Below are 18,721 nucleotides of genomic sequence, written 5' to 3' on the forward strand. Positions count from 1 at the left end.
TTTCCATTTTTGACACATACCCTCAGCATTGATCTGGGGTTCAAACCGCTCCATCGTAACCGCTGACAAATCCTCGGGCTCGAGGCTCCAAACACCAACTCCTTCCGCAGCCCCCGCTGCCATGGCGGCTCCCAGGGCGGTTGTTTCGGGCATCGAGGGCTTCACTGAGGGAAGAGGGCAACAGCAACAGCTTTCATCAGCATCTTCGCAGCTCCCTACGCCTAAAAAACCCGTTCTTGCAAAAGAAATACTACTTTTGGCATGTAAAGGACGCAACGCTTACTGACCTACTGGGATGTACAGAATGTCTGCTTGTAGCTGCATAAGGATTTTGTTGTTGGTCATCCCTCCGTCTACCTGCAGATGGCTGAGTGGTATTCCACAGTCGCGGTTCATGGCATCCAAAATCTTAAATAAACCAATGCAAGGAACATAATGAGCATAATTAAACTGCTACTTCGTAGTAACATCTCTGAAAATGGCAGTCTTCTGATCAAGAGCTTCCCAAAGTCTACAGAATAAAATTTAGATTTCCTGTCAGAGAAAGACAGATATCGTATGTTTCCACTCGTATGTGGAACTTGAGAAACAAAACAGAAGACCATGGGGGAAGGGAAGGGGAAAAAAATAGTTTCAGAGACGGAGGGAGACAAACCGTAAGAGACTCTTAAAAACAGAGAACAAACTGAGGGACGATGGAGGGGTGGGGGAGAGGGGGAAATGGGTGATGGGCATTGAGGAGGGTATTTGCTGGGATGAGCACTGGGTGTTGTATGTAAGCGATGAACCAGGGGAATCTACCCCCAAACCAAGAGCACACTGTATATACGCTGTATGTTAGCCAACTTGACAATAAATCATGTATATAAAGAAAATGTAGATTTCTTATTTTGGTCTTCCAAGCCTTCCTTGATCTAGACACACCGATCTTTTCCCTCACTACACCTCTGCCCTCACCCTTAGAGCCAGCCATGCCAAACACCTCAATTTTGCACCCTGGTTTCCTGCCTCGATGCCTACGTTTGAGCTATTCATTTCCTTTGCCTAACATGTACCACTCAGCATCCGCCCCCCACCCCCCGCAAGGGTAAAACACCCAGCACCTGGCGGATGATAGGAATTCCAAAGGTTATGACAGCAGGGTGCCTGGGTGGCTCAGTCGTTCAAGCACTGCATCAGGGTGGCTGCTGTCATTGGAGAGCCTGCTTTGGATCGTCTGTCTCTCTCTCTCTGCCTCTCCCCTGCTTGCACGCACTCTCTCTCTCTCTCAAAAATAATAAACATTTTAAAAAAGGTAATGACAGCTAAGAAAAAGAGGAAAAAATTTGCGAGCAGGGGAGGAGCGGAGAGAGAGAGAGAATCTCAAGCAGGCTCTTCAGGGTCAGTGCAGAGACTGACGTGGGGCTCAAACTCACCAAACAGTGAGATCATGACCTGGGCAGAAATCAAGAGTCAGATGCTTAACCGAATGAGCCACCCAGGCACCTCTGATAATTTAATATATTTACGTTATTTAATAAATGTTCAGCATTAATATATAATTTGTTTAAGAGTGACAAAAGCACATTAAGCACAAGAAAAAAGCCCATATTATTACCTCCCGGGTTTGGAAACAAACAGCTTCTAATGCAGCAAAAGCAATATGGCATTTATTGGTGAACTGAGTGAGTCCACAGATGATCCTAAAAACACACACAAAGAGTTGTAAGATTAAAAAAAAAGACTTGTAAGATTAGAGTGGAGTAAACGAGTCACCAATCTGAAATGTCCTGAATAGGGAAAGGTTGACCTCGGTAGATACAGACGTTCAGGGGGAAAAAAAAACACATAAAAAAAAACGGACATAAACACGAAGCAGCTTGGAAAAGTCATACAGTCCGCAATCCTGCATCCACATAGGAAAAAGTCCAGGATCCAGATGAACAGATGACAATAACATAACACCAAATCAGAATTCATTTGGACGATGTCCCTTGTGCGTAGCTTGCAGATGCCTTGAAGATAAATGATCACAACACTGACACGAACATGGACGTGGCAGGCAGGGCCTTATTGTCAGATGATTTGTAACCTCTTGGAATTTAAAGGTTCTGAAGTTATGTGCTCCAAACAGAAGAGGTTTCCTCGACACTTTAAAATCATTTGAAAATAGATAGGAAACTAGGAACTAAGTCATTAGTGACTTTAGTAAAATAAATCAAGACCCACAAAAGCATACCTCGCATGCAGTTCTTACCCTCTGGCACTGGGCTCCCAGTAAGGTGCATACAGCCCTGAAAACGCAGGGACGAAATAGCAGCCGTAAGAAGTACCTACTTCTTTAGCAAGTTTTTCTAACATTAAAAAAAAAAAAAAGGGAGAAAAACAAAAATTACTCCAATATATTCTATTGTTTTAGTCAATAAACACAGCTGTATAAAAAATGAGGATACGGCTTTTGATTTCTTATTCACTAGTGCGGCACAATGTTCCTACTTCTGGCACTAAGCGAGGAGGGGTGAGAACCAATTTGCCCGCACCGAGAAGTAAAGGAGCTAGATTGCTTTCATTAAGGTGTTGTAACTCATTTCCACGATTTTTAAGGTTGTTGACTAGGAGATAAAAAAGCGGCCTCCAGGGCGTCCCCAGTCCACAATGTGTTTCTGATTGTCCCCCCCCTTCGGGCCGAAGTAAACAAGTAGATGAAAGAGAGGGTAATGAGATCACATAATTATCCGTAGATGGGAAATTGCCATATTACTACTTAAATGATAGGCACCGGGGTTTTAACGCTCACTCTAATCTCAGAGGTAAAGCTCCTTCTCATCAGATAAATTTAAATGGACCACTTTACCTGCAGATTCTGGCAATCTTTGCTGTTGGATTTTACACTTGGGTAGTTTTTATGCCCTACCTTGCCAGTTTATGAATAACCATCACTATTTATGTCAATTTGTTGTTTTATAAATCTTCACAAAATAGTCTTTTGTGTATAAATCAAACTCATAATAGGAATTCATTTCATTTAATGTCACATATGGCTCAAATCACAAGTATTCACACAAAGCAAAGGTAAAAATTTCCATTATTTAGATCCCAATCCTTTGTTGGAACATACTCACCGATTTCCTCTGAGCTCTTTATAATTCCAAGATTATCCCTTAGCCAGCGAATAACAGCACCAGCTATAGCTACAGAACCCTATGAAAGAAAAGGAATCCGAGAGAGAATTTATATTTTCACTATAAAAAGTATTTATTAAGCATTTCTCTATGTATGACAAGATGGATACAATTTAAAAGTTTCGACGTTGGGGCTTTTACAAATATCAGAAACTAGGTCTATAAATGCAAACATGGTTTCATACAGGTCATTACCGACATTTTTCATGAGCTAGGGAAAAGAAGTGAGCTCCCCAGTACGCCCTTGGGCCTCTACGATCTGTTGTTCTATGTACTGTTGCTAAACTATGAGGTATATTATCATCCGGAAAACATTCCCGCCTTATCCACTGAGTTATCAGGAGAGGCCACATTAAAAGGGTTTTTCAAGCCCATTTGCTGTATCTAACAGTATATTAAATCAAGCAACAACAGCAAAGTTAGCCAAGAAACTACAAAGTAATAACTCAACAAAACCACTAAGGGACGGAGCCAGCCGGGGGAGGGAGAGGGGGCTGTGGCAACAAGGAAGAAAACATGTGCTTTGGAGCCGGACGAACAGGCTTTGGGTCCAAGTTCGAGCTCTTAACTGCTGTGCGATCTTAGGCAAATTAGGCTTAGTGAGCCTCCTTTCCATCACCTAGAAAATCATGGTGACTATACTAACACCTGCTCAAACTACGATGAGGCTCGATAGGAGAATGCAGGGGAAGGTTAGTACCGAATGTAAATATTACCTTCATCATTTGTTTCTGTGTTGAAAAAGTATAATCCAAATTCCACTGATTGATGAATGGACAAATATAGTATATCCATACAATGGAATATTATTTGCTCACACAAGAAGGAATGAGGTTCTACTACAACATTAAGCTTGAAACTATTACGCTAAGTGAAAGGAGACGGTCACAAGAGACCATAAAGCGTATGATTCCATTGATGTGAAATGTCCAGAATAAGCAAATCCACAGAGACGAAGAGTAGATTAGGGGTTGCTGAGGGTTGGGGTGGTGGGGTTATTCTTTGGGGTGATGAGAATGTTTTAATGTTGGATTGTGGTGACGGGTGCGTGACTGAATATACTGAAAACCAACAAACTGTCTACTTTAAAAGGATGACTCGTGTGATAGGCGAATTATATCTCAATAAGCTATTGTAAAAAGATCTTGAGGGGCGAAAAAATGACCAGCACAAACCGTTAGGAATTCCAAAAAAAGTTCTTTGGTTCTGACTTTTCATTTCATACAGGCTATTAATGTAAATTTTTTCCACAGTTACCCCAAACCCAAATATCAGGTGATATTAAGTGCAGGAAGCAGAATGTTTTTCTCTGTTGCCTACGTCCCTGCCTCCAGTTTAGTTAAGTGAATTACAAATGGTCACCCCCTCTTGCTGTCAATTTCCAGGCTGTAAACAAACTAGATGTAGAATACGTTGATTCATTCTGTCATTCAGAGCTTCTATGAGAGTAAGTCACTATACGTTACTGCAAAACTGCAGAACACTGCTACTGTCCTCTTTATACACTGGCTTTTTAGCTATAAAAAATTGCTGAGGAAGAGAGTTGACATTGATGTGCAAATTTAATCAGGTTTTTTTTTTAAAATTTTTTTTTAATGTTTATTTATCTTTGAGATGGAGAGAGACAGAGCATGAACGGGGGAGGGTCAGAGAGAGAGGGAGACACAGAATCTGAAACAGGCTCCAGGCTCCGAGCCGTCAGCACAGAGCCCGACGCGGAGCTCGAACTCATGGACCGTGAGATCGTGACCTGAGCCGAAGTCGGACGCTTAACTGACTGAGCCACCCAGGCGCCCCTAATCAGGTTTTGAAGATGGGGAAAAAATTCAACACATACCAAGGTAGGTGAGGTATGTAAGACTCTAACCCACTGGTCTCCCTCTGGCAAAGTTTTCGATACACTTCCTAACTTTGATATGTTATATATTTAGGTCCTTAGTGGAACCATCAAGGAAAACTAAGTGATTTTTTTTGCTCACAGAGACTTCAGAATTGACTCTCGAATTTCCTTCAGAAGCAAAAAATTCAGAGATAGTAGTTGCTGAAGACAAGTAAATGCGTAAGATTTTCCAGACCAACGAGGTTCGGAAGAAATACAATGTGAGCCACGTATGTAATTTAAGTTTGCAGTTACCATATTGAAAAAGTAAAATGAAACAGGTTAAATTAATTCTAATACATTTAAGCGAATATATTAAAATATGACTGCCACGTGGACTCAATATAAACATTACTGAGGTATTTGATATTTGTTCACGAAGTCTTGGAAATCAGGTATGTATTTTACACTTACACCACATCTCAATGTGGCCGAGCCACGTTTCAAGGGCTCAATAGCCACCCGTTCCCAGCGGACCACACCATTGTACATCTGATTGGAAAAACAGGTGTCCTCCTTATACTCTCAAAAGACACTGGCCGCACATCATATCTGACCAGGAAATGCATACATTTTCAATAGTTTCAGGGAGTAAACTATGAACTTTAAACGACTACGGTGCTTAGAAGTCTAGCGGAGTGGTTTTGGGGCCGTTAGCTAGCGGAGGTTCATACGTTGGGAATCCAAATGCCGATGCACCTCATTTCCATGGAAAAGGCAGGATGTTACAGGCTTGAATATTTTTTGGGTTTTTTTTTGAGAGGAAGCAATACGGTTTTAGGAAAAGGACTGTCAAGGTTTTAACAAAAAGAACTGGTTGTGGACCAGAGGGCATTGCTTAGATTGAAACCAAAGGAAAAAAAAAAATACAAAGTTACTATCAAAGCTCCAGAAGAACATTATTTTAAATCTGGTCATCAGGAATGTACAGGGCTGTTTAGTTGTAAGTGAAAAATAAATGTAATATAAGAAAATAAGAGGTAGGTTGAAAACACTTATCTGAAAGAAGAATATCGTTTTGGTGCCAGGATAGAATACATGGTATTCGCTAGCCTTCTAAAAAATTAATTAAAAATGAGAGAAACCTCCACGGTGAGCAAAGACGTGGTCTTTCGCATTCAGAGGCAGGGGATAAAGCGGAAGGTGCCGTAATGCTTTCGAGATGGGCGGGAAGAGGAGCACAGGAACAGAAAGCTAACACGACAGACAGAAGGTCGCTGTCTGCTTGCTATCAACTCAGTTACGCTCAGTCATGTCCTAAATATAAAGATTCAGTACTTCAGAGCATCATCTACAGATAGGAATGCACTCTAAGATAAGACCTATGGGAAAGGTGCACGCAAGCCAGTCGTACCCTAAGAAGGACATTAACAGAGATGAGAGGGTAGAAAGAAAAATAAATGAAATGATGAACAGGACAAGAGGAATAAATCGCTTAAAAACTAGATACATAGCCTGGAAAGTGGAAGCTTAAGAAACAGGCTAGGGGAAGAGTGAATTAAGAACAATGAAGTAGGGGCGCCTGGGTGGCTCAGTCAGTTGAGCGTCTGACTCCTGATTTTTGGCTCAGGTCATGATCCCAGGGTCATGGGATCAAGACCCACATCAGGCTCTGTACGGGGGGTGGGGCCTGCTTTAGATTCATTCTCTCTCTCTCCCTCCCTTTGCCCCTCTCCCAGCTCACATGTGCTCTCACTCTCTCTAAAATAAAGAATTAAACTTTAAAAAAAGTAATGAGGCAGATCTAATATAGTGTCATAGCAGACAAATATACTTCTCAAGAGCTCCTCACCATGCATGCCATAGCCACGAATAGTATCTGTGTAAAGGACACATTTCAGGATGTGAGGCAGTTATGGCTAAAATCAGAGGGTATGAAGAAAAATTACGTGAAATTAAGATTATCCATAAATCGCTTAAAATCATCCATTAGGCACAGGAAACAAAGCTTTCTGTATGCGACAGTAACACGTATCGCTACGTACATAATTTATAATGTACTAATTTGTGTAAGATCACAAATGCAAAATCTAAGTCCACAGCATTTTTAATTGCGTAGAAGAGAGAACGGGAACCTAGAGGTAAAGGGGGGGAACAACATTATTTTTAAAATGTAATCGATACTATTAATACTTCAGTAACAAGTTAGGGAGTTAAGATAAACAGCGTTTACGGTTCAGAAAGCGTTTACGGTTCAGAAAGTATACTTCCCAAGAAAGTACGTTACTCAAGTCCGGAAACAACGTTTCCAGGCCGTGGCAGGCAGATTCTTAATGAAGGTGGCTTCCTCCACCGTCCCCCCCTCCTGGTGCTCGTGCTGGCGTGCGATCCTCTCTCCCTGAGCACGGTGGGACTTAGGACATGCTTCCAACCAGTAATGCGCGTCAGAGGCGATTGGATGCATGTGAGGGAAGTGTACGGGATGAAGCCAAATAAGATTATCAGGGGTCCTCTGGTGGGTCTTCACATGAGAAGAAACTGCAGGCGGCCTCTAAGAGCCGAGGGCAGCCTTTGGCTCCCAACTACCAAGAAACGGAAGCCCTCAGCCCTACAACCACGAGGACCCGAATTCGGCTGATAATCCGAGTGAGCGGGCCTGGAAGGAGAGAGAGTGTTGGACGAGACCATAGCCTCAGCCGACACCTTGACTATAGCCTTGTGAGACAAACGGGTATGGTTGCAAGCCGCTTCTATTTGTGATTAAATTGTTATACAGCAATAGAGAAGAACACAGGCTTATAACACAAATGATTATCTGGCGTTAAGAAGGCTGAAAGAGTCTAAAACAGAAGTCTCCACACTATCATCATAAATCATACGAAAGAGATGGGACAGGGGACATTTAAAGAAACCAAGGGGGCGTACAGGGAAGCCCTTTTCGAAGCTCATACTTATTTTAAGATTTATTTATTTATTTTGGAGATTCTCCACGTCTAAAGTTTCCATGCTCAGCACGGTGCCCGATATGGGGCTCGATCCCACGACCGTGACGTCATGACCTGAGCCAAAATCGAGAGCCGAACACACAACTGACTAAGCCACCCCGGTGCCCCCGAAGCTCCTATTTAAATGGAGAAACAATGGCCTAAGATTTGGTATGTCGACAATATTGATTAAGTATCTCCTACGTGGCAGTCCACTCCAAGAGATGGGGAACCAGACAGGCATCGCGGCCTCGGGGAACTGGCATCCCGGTGACAGAGTACAGAACAGGGAGGTCTCAGATCCTAAGCAAGATCAACCTCAGAAATACTAAAGGCCCCCAAAAGGATTTTTTTGTGTGTGTGAAATAATACTTGGAAGAAGATAAACAAGGAAAGGGAGAAGCATGGCTTAAGGCAGGTGGTGTCCTATTAGCAGGTGGCAGAGAAAGGGCGGAACCACGTAACTGCTCCGGTTTGCTTCAACCTCTCCCGCCACCAAGAAAAATGTTCTAGTGGGGGCGCCTGGCTGGCTCAGTGGGTGCAGCGCGGGACTCTTGACCTCGGGGCTGTAGAGTTTGAGCCCCACATCGGGTGTAGAGATTGCTTAAAAATAAAAAATCTTTAAAGCAAAGGGAAATTTTCTAGTGGAAGAGTGGGACAAATTAAAGCGGTTTAGTAGGAGTTGAAAGTTTTAGAACAACCCAAGGATCACGTGCCCCAATTCCTTTGCACCAATAATGAATATCGGAGCTTAGAGATGGTGACACGTCGGGCCTGGAGGCATCACATGCCAGGGAGCAGGGAGAAAGAAAAAGAATTCTCTTGGTGATGTCCACATCAGAAATGGTGAGTTTGCACTTTAAAAATCCCCTCTCTCTGTTCTAGACACAGAGGATAACAGGGCAAAATGTAAAAAGGGAACACCAAAACAGCATGTGCTGACTCAAATGCAGAGCGGCGGTGGATGTAGACAGAAAGAGAAATGCACCAACTGCACAGGGCTTGAGACCGCAAGGTTCTGCTTAGGTTTTCTGTATGTGTCAGGAGGCAGGAGTGGTGGCCGGGACCCGGCTCCTCCAGAGGAAAAGGGTCCCAAATGTCTTGTGTGACACAAGGAATAGCATCGGCTTCAGTGCCTGACGCCAAGGGCTAGGTGGCGCTGTCCCGCTTGTGTGGGGAGAACTACGGGCTGACAAAGGCTGTGGTTTTAATACATGAGACTAGAAGTGAAAGTTTCAAGACACACGAAGAAATCTATTATCAGGAAACCAGCAAACTAAACTTAACAGCTGGAAAAGAATTCACCCCACTCTGGGGCGCCTGGGTGGCTCAGTCGGTTGAGTGTCCGACTTCGGCTCAGGCCATGATCTCACAGCTCGGGAGTTCGAGCCCCGCATCGGGCTCTGTGCTGACAGCTCGGAGCACGGAGGCTGCTTCGGATTCTGTGTCTCCCTCTCTCTCTGCGCCTAACCCCCTTGCATTCTGTCTCTGTCTCTCTCAAAAATAAATAAACATTAAAAAAATGAAAAAAAATTAAAAATAATTCACTCCACTCTGACAAAGACTTTAGAGTAAGTGCTGAAAGTATTCAAAGAGATAAATTAAGGCACGATTTCTATGTTAAAAAACAGCCATTAAATTATGAATCAAAAGAAAAGAGAAGCAAAATAAAATCAGGTGGATATGAACAAATAACCAGTTAAAAATCCTGGAGGGGCTTGGGGTGCCTGGGTGGCTCAGTTGTTTAAGCGTCCGACTTCGGCTCAGGTTATGATCTCACGGTTTGTGGGTTCGAGCCCCATGACAGGCTCTGTGCTGACAGCTCAGAGCCTGAAGCTTGCTTTGGATTCTGTGTCTCCATCTCTCTCTCTCTATGCCCCTCGCCCACTCACGCTCTGTCTCTCTGTCTCAAGAATAAACATTAAAAAAACAAAACAAAACCTGGCAGAGCACCTGGGTGGCTCGGGTGGTTAAGCATCTGGCTCTTGGTTTTGGCCCAGGTTGTGATCTCACAGTTTGTGGGTTCGAGCCCGGAGTAGGGCTCTGTGCTGACAGCTCGGAGGCTGGAGTCTGCTTCGGATTCTCTGTCTCCTGCTCTCTCTACCCCTCCCCCAGTCTCTCTCTCTCTCTCTCTCTCTCTCAGTCTCTGTCTCTCTCAAAAATAAGTATTAAAACAAAAAGAATGTAATAGGTGGGATCAACTCTAGAATAGACGGAAGAGAGGAGGCAGTGTTCCCATACACTGCCCATGACAGTGTAACTTGATGCCTTTGGTGTGAAAACTGGTTTGCGTTTATCTACTCAGAGGGAAGATACTCGTAATCTACTGCCTACAAATTCTACTCCTACAGAAATACGTACACAGGAGATGTATACAACGTTGTTCACGGTAGCATTTTTCATCATAGACGAAAGCAGAAAACAACTGAAAGGTCGTCGACAGTTGGGTAAATACTAAACTGTGGCATTTTCGTTTGGTAACAAAAAGGAGTGCTATCACAGCTCTGTGTAACAACGCGAACGAACCTCACAGATGTGATACTGAGCGCAAGAAGCCACATCAAAGGATACATACTGTATGACTTGATCTCTCTCACTTTCTCTTTTATATCTTTTAATATATAAAGTACCGAAAACACGCAAAACTCAACTTCGGTGTTCAACGTTGCGCATAGTAAGTGTCGGAACTCTAAAGAAAAGTAAGGAAGTGATTGTAATAAAAGCCAGGACACTGGTTCCCCTAGGGGACAGGGAGAGGCTGGGGGTGGGAGGGGCGCACAGGGGTTCTTGGCTGGGGGCGCTGTTCTGTTTCCTGACCTGGGCCTTCTCCTTATAATCATTTGTCAAGCCGTACTTTGGTCTGTTATGCATCCTTCTGTACGTGTTTCATATTTCACAATAAAAAGAGTTTTTGTTTTGTTCTAAAGGGAGGATTTGGAATGTAAGGTAGGTAGTGAGTAGCTCCCTGGAGAGGCAGCGCAGAGAAGCCAAGGGATGAAACATACGTAAAAGAGCAGTCCAGAGACATCGAGGCTGGGTTGAAGGGTTCCAACACCCATACGCTAGCAGTCACAGAAGAGGGCAGTGGCAATGGCAGAGTAGCAGTGTTTAAAAGAGACAACTGCTGAAGATTTCTCAGACCTCGAGACAGACTTGCATCCAGTTTATCTAACAGGATGAGTAAAATCAAATCCAAACCAAGGCACATCATAGGAAAACTGGAGAACTTCAATGATGTTAAATGTTCAACGGTGTTCAATGATGTTAGAGAGATGTTGGAAAAACAAGTGTTTCGTCTAAGATTCGGTACCCACCCCAGAGAGAGGGCAAAATGGGGCGCTTGGGGGGGCTCAGTCGGTTAAGCATCCAACTCTTTTTTTTTTTAATTTTTTAACGTTTATTTATTTTCGAGGGAGCGAGAGTGACAGTGGGAATGGGGAAGGGGGAGAGAAAGAGGGAGACGCAGAATCCGAAGCAGGCTCCAGGCTCCGAGCTGTCAGCACAGAACCCGATGAGGGGCTCGAACCCACAAAACGTGAGATCATGACCTGAGCTGCAGTGGGACACTTAACTGAGCCACCCAGGCGCCCCAAGCGTCCAACTCTTGATTTCAGCTCAGGTCCATCTCACGGTCCGAAGATTGAGCCCCAGGTCGGGCTCCGGTGCGGAGCATGGAGCCTGCTTCAGATTCTCTCTCTCTCCGCCCATCCCCCACTCACACTTTTTCTCTCTCGCTCAAAATAAATAAACGTTAAAAAAAAATACAGACAAACCTAAAAGGACTAGACTTGCTACCTCAGATTCTGAGTAAGAGAACTACAAAAGGATGGCCCTCTGCAAGGAAAAAATGGGGGTAGGGCCATGAAAAGTTTCACCCCAAAGAAATGACAGTGGACACAGAAAATGATAAAGTAAGCCAATAAGTATGATATACAATGGGCTAGAAAGAAAACAGAACTTATTCCTGCATGTTTAAGAAAAAGGGGAAATGAAAACTTTACTAAGCTCAATGACATGACTGCTGTTGGAGGTGACAGAGGAAAAGCATTCGAGGTCATCATCATGGGTGGGACGTTAAAAATAAATACTAAACAACTATAAACACGGTTAGGAAAATATATAGTTAAGTAACATCTTAAAAATGAAAAGGTGCTGGGGTGCCTGGATGGCTCAGTCAGTTGAGTGTCTGACTTCGGCTCAGGTCAAGTTCGAACTTCAGATCCTCTCTCTCTCTCTCTCTCTCTCTCTGTCCCTCCCCTGCTCGTGCTCTGCCTCTCTCTAAAAAAATAAATACTAAAAATTTTTTTAAAAAAGTTTAAAGGTGCCCACAAAAGAAATGAAACCCAAAACAACAAAAGCACAGAGAAATGCATTATGTTCCTTCCAAATCAGCAGAGGCACAGTGGAAGACTAAAAGATGTGAGGTACACAGCTATCGTTTCAGTTTTTAAAAAATGCAAAGCGAAATTTTTTTTATAGATTTTTCAAATAATTTTTTTAATGTTTATTTATTTTGAAGGAGAGAGAGACAGAGTCGAGCAGGGGAGGGGCAGAGAGAGAGGGAGACCCAGAATCCGAAGCAGGCTCCAGGCTCCGAGCCGTCAGCCCAGAGCCCGGCGCGGGGCTCCAACTCACGGACCGCGAGATCGTGACCCGAGCCGAAGTCGGACACTTAACTGACTGAGCCATCCAGGTGCCCCGCAAAGTGAAATTTTAAGACCTCAGGTCGCCAAGCCTAACAACAATCTGTCAAATTAAAGCAATGATCATCAACTATATACTCTGTAAGCACTTACAAAACATGGAAACTGCTTCAGTGTTTTTACATGTCTGTTAACTGAAAAGAAAGAAGACACAGAAAACAAAATCCTATCTACTACTGTGAACGTGTGTGTGTGTGTGTGTGTGTGTGTGTGTGTGTCAGTGTACATGTTGTGGCTCAGGCTGCTAGGTTAGGAGACGAAAGAAGTGACCTGAGATGCAGTGAAAAGAACACCGGACTCAGGAGAACGGCGATGGCACAGTGGGTGGCCCAGGGGGTCTAGATTTTGATGTTTAATAACCTGAATTTGCATCCTGGATCCGCTACTTACTAGCTTTCAAAAGTTACTTTGGCCAAGTGACTCCAATTTCACTTCCGACTCTCAAATTCCTTGGGAGGGGGTAGAGAAGCCTGTTGTCATCTGATCTACTACTGGCCGTGTCAGCTTTCAAATTCTCTGAATCTTTTAAAAAATTACACGGATTGAAACAAAATCATAAAGCATGTGCCTGTTAAGTCTCCAGATGAGGCAAAACTGGAAAAAGAACAAAGGGTGAAAAGGAACCCACAATGTCACAATAGGCTGCAATCACTATCATGAAATTTAACAGGAAGAAGCAAAGACCTGAATCAGATTAACAAAAGATCTGCAGGGACGCCCGGCTGGCTCAGTCATGAGAGCATGTGACTCTTGATCTCGGGGTCTGAGTTCAAGCCTCGTGTTGGGTGTAGAGATGACTTAAGGAAAAAAGCAAGATCTGCCCAAATACGGAAGGGAGAGGACTTGGCTTGATAAGGAGTCATTTGAGAAAGCGCCAGATATTTTAACATCTGCTCCCGGAGGCGATGATATGGTGGGGTTATTAGACTAAATTAATGAACTCTCAGGTTAGAGTGGCAGAAGCAGTGTCTATGGTCAGAGAGGAACAAATCACACTAGTGAGTACAGGTCAGACTACATGCGGAATATTCTATTCCATTCTGGAAGATGCTGACAAATTGGAATGCGTCTAATGAAGGGAGTCCAGAACTAGAAAGGATCCAGAAACTGTATGACATCAGGGCACTGGAGGAGTTTATCCTAGAGCAAGAAGACCCAGAAAAACCGACAGGTGCCTGTTAGTATTTGAATGCTTTTGACAGCTGATCTACGTCTCAGGAGGCTTTTTGGGTGCCATCTTCAAACAGAAGTTGGAAGGCTATCGGTGAGGGAAAGAAGGTAAGATTCTTCATATAGGGAGGGAAGTTGAAACCAGGTAAGCCCTATCGCAGAGTCCCTTTCCAGGTCTAAGGCATCTATAATTCTAAACGACTGTCTCCAGTATAAGGGGAAAAGACTCTTTAAGCTGTTCGGCTTACTTAATTGCTATAGGGTGACATTTATCAGATAGTACATATCTGATGTGCCCAGCGCTGTACTAATAAGCACTTTGCACAGCAGGAAACAGAGCAGAACAGGGCTTGTAGAAATTTAACTTCTGAGAAATGATAGGATACCGTTATTATTCCTAAATGTTTCTATTATCCATAGAAAAGGGGTTGGGGGAGAGAGCACAGTGCTTGTGCAGGGAGGGGGCAAGACAAAACCCAAAAATTCTTTGTGCTCTAGGCATAGCAACTAATACAATGTTTGAACTCTAAACAGAAGTCTAACACTTGTGACCAAATTATTATCAGATCCTTTAGGAAAGAAGCCTCAGTAAATCTTCAGATCAATTGTATATTTATACATTACAAGGGAGCCATTTAAAATGAACTGTAGGGGCGCCTGGGTGGCTCAGTCGGTTAAGCGTCCGGATTCGGCTCAGGTCACGATCTCACAGTTCGTGAGTCCGAGCCCCGTGTCGGGTTGACTGCGGTCAGCCTGTCACCGCAGAGCCCGCTTCAGATCCTCTGTCCCCCTCTCTCTACCTCTCCCCTGCTCACACTCTCCCCTAAATAAATAAATAAATAAATAAATAAATAAAATCTTTAGAAAAAAAGGAACGTACCTGATTTTATAAAAACAGTACTGCTTCTTCGACCTTATCTAGCAAAGTTACTAATGTTCCTAATACAAATTCACCATGCCCTACAGGCTTAGGCTGATATATTCCTACTAGAATTGACAAATGTATTCGAAAGAAACGCTTCCACTGAAAACTGGCATCAGTCTCCTCACTTTCTTTCCCACGTCAAAATGTGAGACAAAATTTATTTTTATGGGGAGCCACATGGAGGGGATTCATCTGCGTTTGCCCCCGGTGGTGCTCTTTGGGACACCGGGGCGCTGCAGTTACAAAAAACACAGCATTTTCCAGCTGACGGGAACACTGGCGAGCAAGTCAACACCTGCACTAAACCTCTCGGACAGAAAATCTTACACCGTGCCAAGCGGCTGCAAGGTGCCTCAAGTGACCGGCCAAAGATCCAGGAGCCGACGTCCTCCAGATCTCCTGGGAGTGCTGACCCCAGCTCACTGCCAGGTTCCTTCCACTTAACCAAATGCCAAGAAAAAAAAATGAGGTTGTTTTTTTTTTTTTTTTCCCAGTCTTATCATCTATGAAAAGTTACCAGAAAAGGTGTTAGGAAGCACTGTGACTCTCCCTGGCTGTGACTGTTCGTCATATTATCCACATTGATTGAGAGGTACTTACTTCCAACGCATAATACACCGGCTTGTCTCTGCCGAGCTTGTAAGCCACTGTGGTCAGAAGGCCGTGTTCAGAAAACACACACTGCGGGACACAGAAAAATACTTCAGCCGCCAAGAAATTAACAGGTTGGCAGAAGACTATTTGGAAAAGCTAAGAGGAACCAGGTAGAAAACAATTCAATAAATATGTAACAATTAAAAATAAATAAATCTAAACAGTTAAAATTACTAGTATTAAGGACAGCACACTTAAAACAGTATAAAAAGCTTATCCCTTGCTCTAGATTAGATTTGCATTAAGAGTCTGACAAGGTCCGAGCGTAGCTATCCCACCACAATTAAAGACACACATATAAAATTCAAAGAACCTAAAATGATTCTTACTAGAGCCACTGAAATTTAGTGATTGTCATCAATTTTATTGAGCTCTAAATTAAACCCTAATGAAGAGTTAATAACCCAGCAATTGCACTACTAGGTATTTATCTAAGGGATATAGGCGTGCTGTTTCGAAGGGGCACACGCACCCCAATGTTTATAGCAGCACTATTGGCAATAGCCAAAGTATGGAAAGAGCCCAAACGTCCATCGATGGATGAATGGATAAATGTATATGTATACACACACACACACACACACACACACACACACACACACACAATGGAGTATTACTCGGCAATCAAAAAGAATGCCATCTTGCCATTTGCAACTACGTGGATGAACTAGAGGGTATGACGCTAAGCGAAGTCAGTCATTCAGAGAAAGACAAGTATCATATGACTTCACTCATATGGGGAGTTAAGAGACAAACCAGATGAACACAAGGGCAGGGAAGCAAAAATAATATAAAAACAGGGAGGGGGACAAAACATAAGAGACTCCTCAATATGGAGAACAAAGAGAGGGTTCCTGGAGGGGGTGTGGGGTGGGGGGGAATGGGCTAAATGGAGAAGGGGCACGAAGGAATCTACTCCTGAAGTCACTGTGGCACCGTGTGCTAACTTGGATGTAAATTAAACGGTACATAAATTTTTTTAAAAAGCAAAGATTAAAGAAAGTCTGCAGAAGCCTAAGTAACTTAATAGCAAATTATGCTCAAGCACTATTGATATGAAGTTAAAGAAGACTTTCAGCAATCTTTTAATCGGAAAAAACCAACCTTACGGCCTGTGTTACACAGTAAGAAGCAGCCTGTTCCATACCTGCAGTTAGGAGAAGAATGAACAGCGTGACAATTTTATTAAAAATACATCATGAAAGAATGATACAAATCATTCAAAACGACGTTTAACTCAGCACGATAAAAGTCATCATCTCCAAGTTTTAGAAAAGTTCCCAAAGTTAAGAAGCATTACATACTCCTTTTGGAATAACGTTTTAAAGATAAGTCTGGAAGAAAACGTACTTAGTGAGATCCTAATGGAAAAATGCAAGCACGGTATTTAGTACTTAGTCATAGCCCAGGACTGTGTTTCTAAAATATCAGCCAATCCCAACAAATTCTATGTCCAGTCACAGTTACATTGCTACTGACCCACATGGAATGAAGCATTCCCCTAAGCGGGCTGCTTAGCTCCATCATTAGCACAGTCGGGAAATGAGACACAGTGCTATCTTCGGGCATGGAGGGGAGGCTGGGTCCAGAGTGCAGGGAAGTGCAGCTGGGCCTCGGTGACGAGTGGCATGGAGGCACAAATATCCTCTCTGCAGGACAGGGCATTCTAAACAGGTGGCAGAGACGGAGCCAGAATGGGACACCGCTGACGTGAAAAAGTGCATTTATTTTATGGCAGCCTTATTAGCATAAGCCTTGGACTCGGCGACAAGTGTGGCATTGGACGTGAGTGAGTGGTTATGACTTGGGCCAGGGAGAGAAATTATCCAAACTGATACCAGCAGGGGTCACGGGGAAGCAGTTGGCTGCGACTATCAACCCTGGCTCTCTACGAACAGGCCTGCCCAAGCTTGGGATTCCCTCCCCACGGGCAGCAGGGCCCTGCTGCTGTGTTCTCTGACATTCCAGCAGGTGGGAGAAGGGGGAGCATGCGGTCCCGGGGCAGCCAGAGGGATCCCAGCGGAAGCTACTACCAGTTAGCACTAAGTCAGCAGACCTTATCGGCTGCGTTTGTCGTGCGGAGAAAATAGAAACTGAGGGCAATTGTTTCCAAAAAACATTTTTCCACGCACCGCTGTCGTGAAGAAGAATGAACCCAAGACCTTCTATCCCTTCTCACTCGAATATATTCTCTGACTGTACATGAACAGTTAACACATTCAAAGAGCATGTGATAAATGAATTATCTACATTTTTCGAAAAGATTTTATTGGAGCACCTGGGGTGGCTCAGGCATTTGAGCATCTGACTCTTGATTTCAGCTCAGGTCAGGATCCCAGGGTTGTGGAATCGAGCCCGGGATTGGGATCCATGCTGAATGTGGAGCCTGCTTACGATTCTCTCTCTCTCTCCCTGTCCCTCTACCCCACCCGTGCATTCTCTCTTTCTAAAATAAAAAAAAATTTTAGGGGCTCCTGGGTGGCTCAGTCAGTTAAGCATCTGACTTTGGCTCAGGTCATGATCTCACAGTTCCTATGTTCGAGCCCCGCGTCGGGCTCTGTGCCGACAGCTCAGAGCCTGGAGCCTGATTTGGATTCTGTGTCTCCCGCTCTCTGCTCCTCCCCCACCCACACTCTGTCTCTCTCTCAAAAATGAATAAACATTAAAACAATTTTTTAAAGTAAAATTTTCAAAAAGATCTTACTGTTAAGTAATCTCTACATTCAACATGGAGCTCGAACTCACAACCCCAAGATCAAGAGTCACATGCTCTACCAACTGAGGCAGCCAGGCGCCCCAGCAAATATCTACATTTTTTTTTAATTTTGTTTTTAACGTTTTATTTATTTTTGAGACAGGGAGAGACAGAGCATGAACGGGGGGGGGGGGGGCGGTCAGAGAGAGGGAGACACAGAATCTGAAACAGGCTCCAGGCTCTGAGCTGTCAGCACAGAGCCCGATGCGGGGCTCGAACTCAGGGACCGAGAGATCATGACCTGAGCCGAAGTCGGCCACTTAACCGACTGAGCCACCCGCGAATATCTACATTTTTAAAGACACCAGTCAAATAACTAGGTACAGGCCATAATAAACTTACGAATTAAAACACATAAATCACCACACCCTTTTACTACCACAATGCTGAAAAGGCTATATATTTTAAATGAATCTCCTTTAATAATTACTCTTAAAAATGGAAGTTAATGACCGGTTTCATGCTTTTTAAAGGAGAAATCTGTACCAATTTGGCCCCCATATACACACTCTGTATACCAAACAGTAGTGTACAAATCTTAAAGTACCAA

The 18,721-nt window shown here is 43.7% G+C and overlaps 1 protein-coding gene across 6 annotated transcripts in view; it reads right to left on the reverse strand.

The window, feature by feature from the left end:
• GK (glycerol kinase) overlaps positions 1-18,721 on the reverse strand; it is a 77,385-nt gene that overhangs the window by 10,632 nt on the left and 48,032 nt on the right. For all 6 annotated transcript variants that reach the window (XM_053891735.1, XM_053891733.1, XM_053891736.1 and 3 more), the window contains 7 exons: positions 16,521-16,563; positions 15,363-15,443; positions 3,102-3,180; positions 2,237-2,333; positions 1,598-1,682; positions 288-408; positions 21-164 (listed from right to left, as the gene is read on the reverse strand). In XM_053891735.1, the coding sequence (XP_053747710.1) occupies positions 21-164; positions 288-408; positions 1,598-1,682; positions 2,237-2,333; positions 3,102-3,180; positions 15,363-15,443; positions 16,521-16,563 (650 nt within the window). The remainder of the gene's footprint in view (positions 1-20; positions 165-287; positions 409-1,597; positions 1,683-2,236; positions 2,334-3,101; positions 3,181-15,362; positions 15,444-16,520; positions 16,564-18,721) is intronic.

This window comes from Panthera pardus, unplaced genomic scaffold, assembly GCF_024362965.1.
Source record: "Panthera pardus isolate Hobbes unplaced genomic scaffold, ASM2436296v1 HiC_scaffold_27, whole genome shotgun sequence".
Lineage (NCBI taxonomy): Eukaryota > Metazoa > Chordata > Mammalia > Carnivora > Felidae > Panthera > Panthera pardus.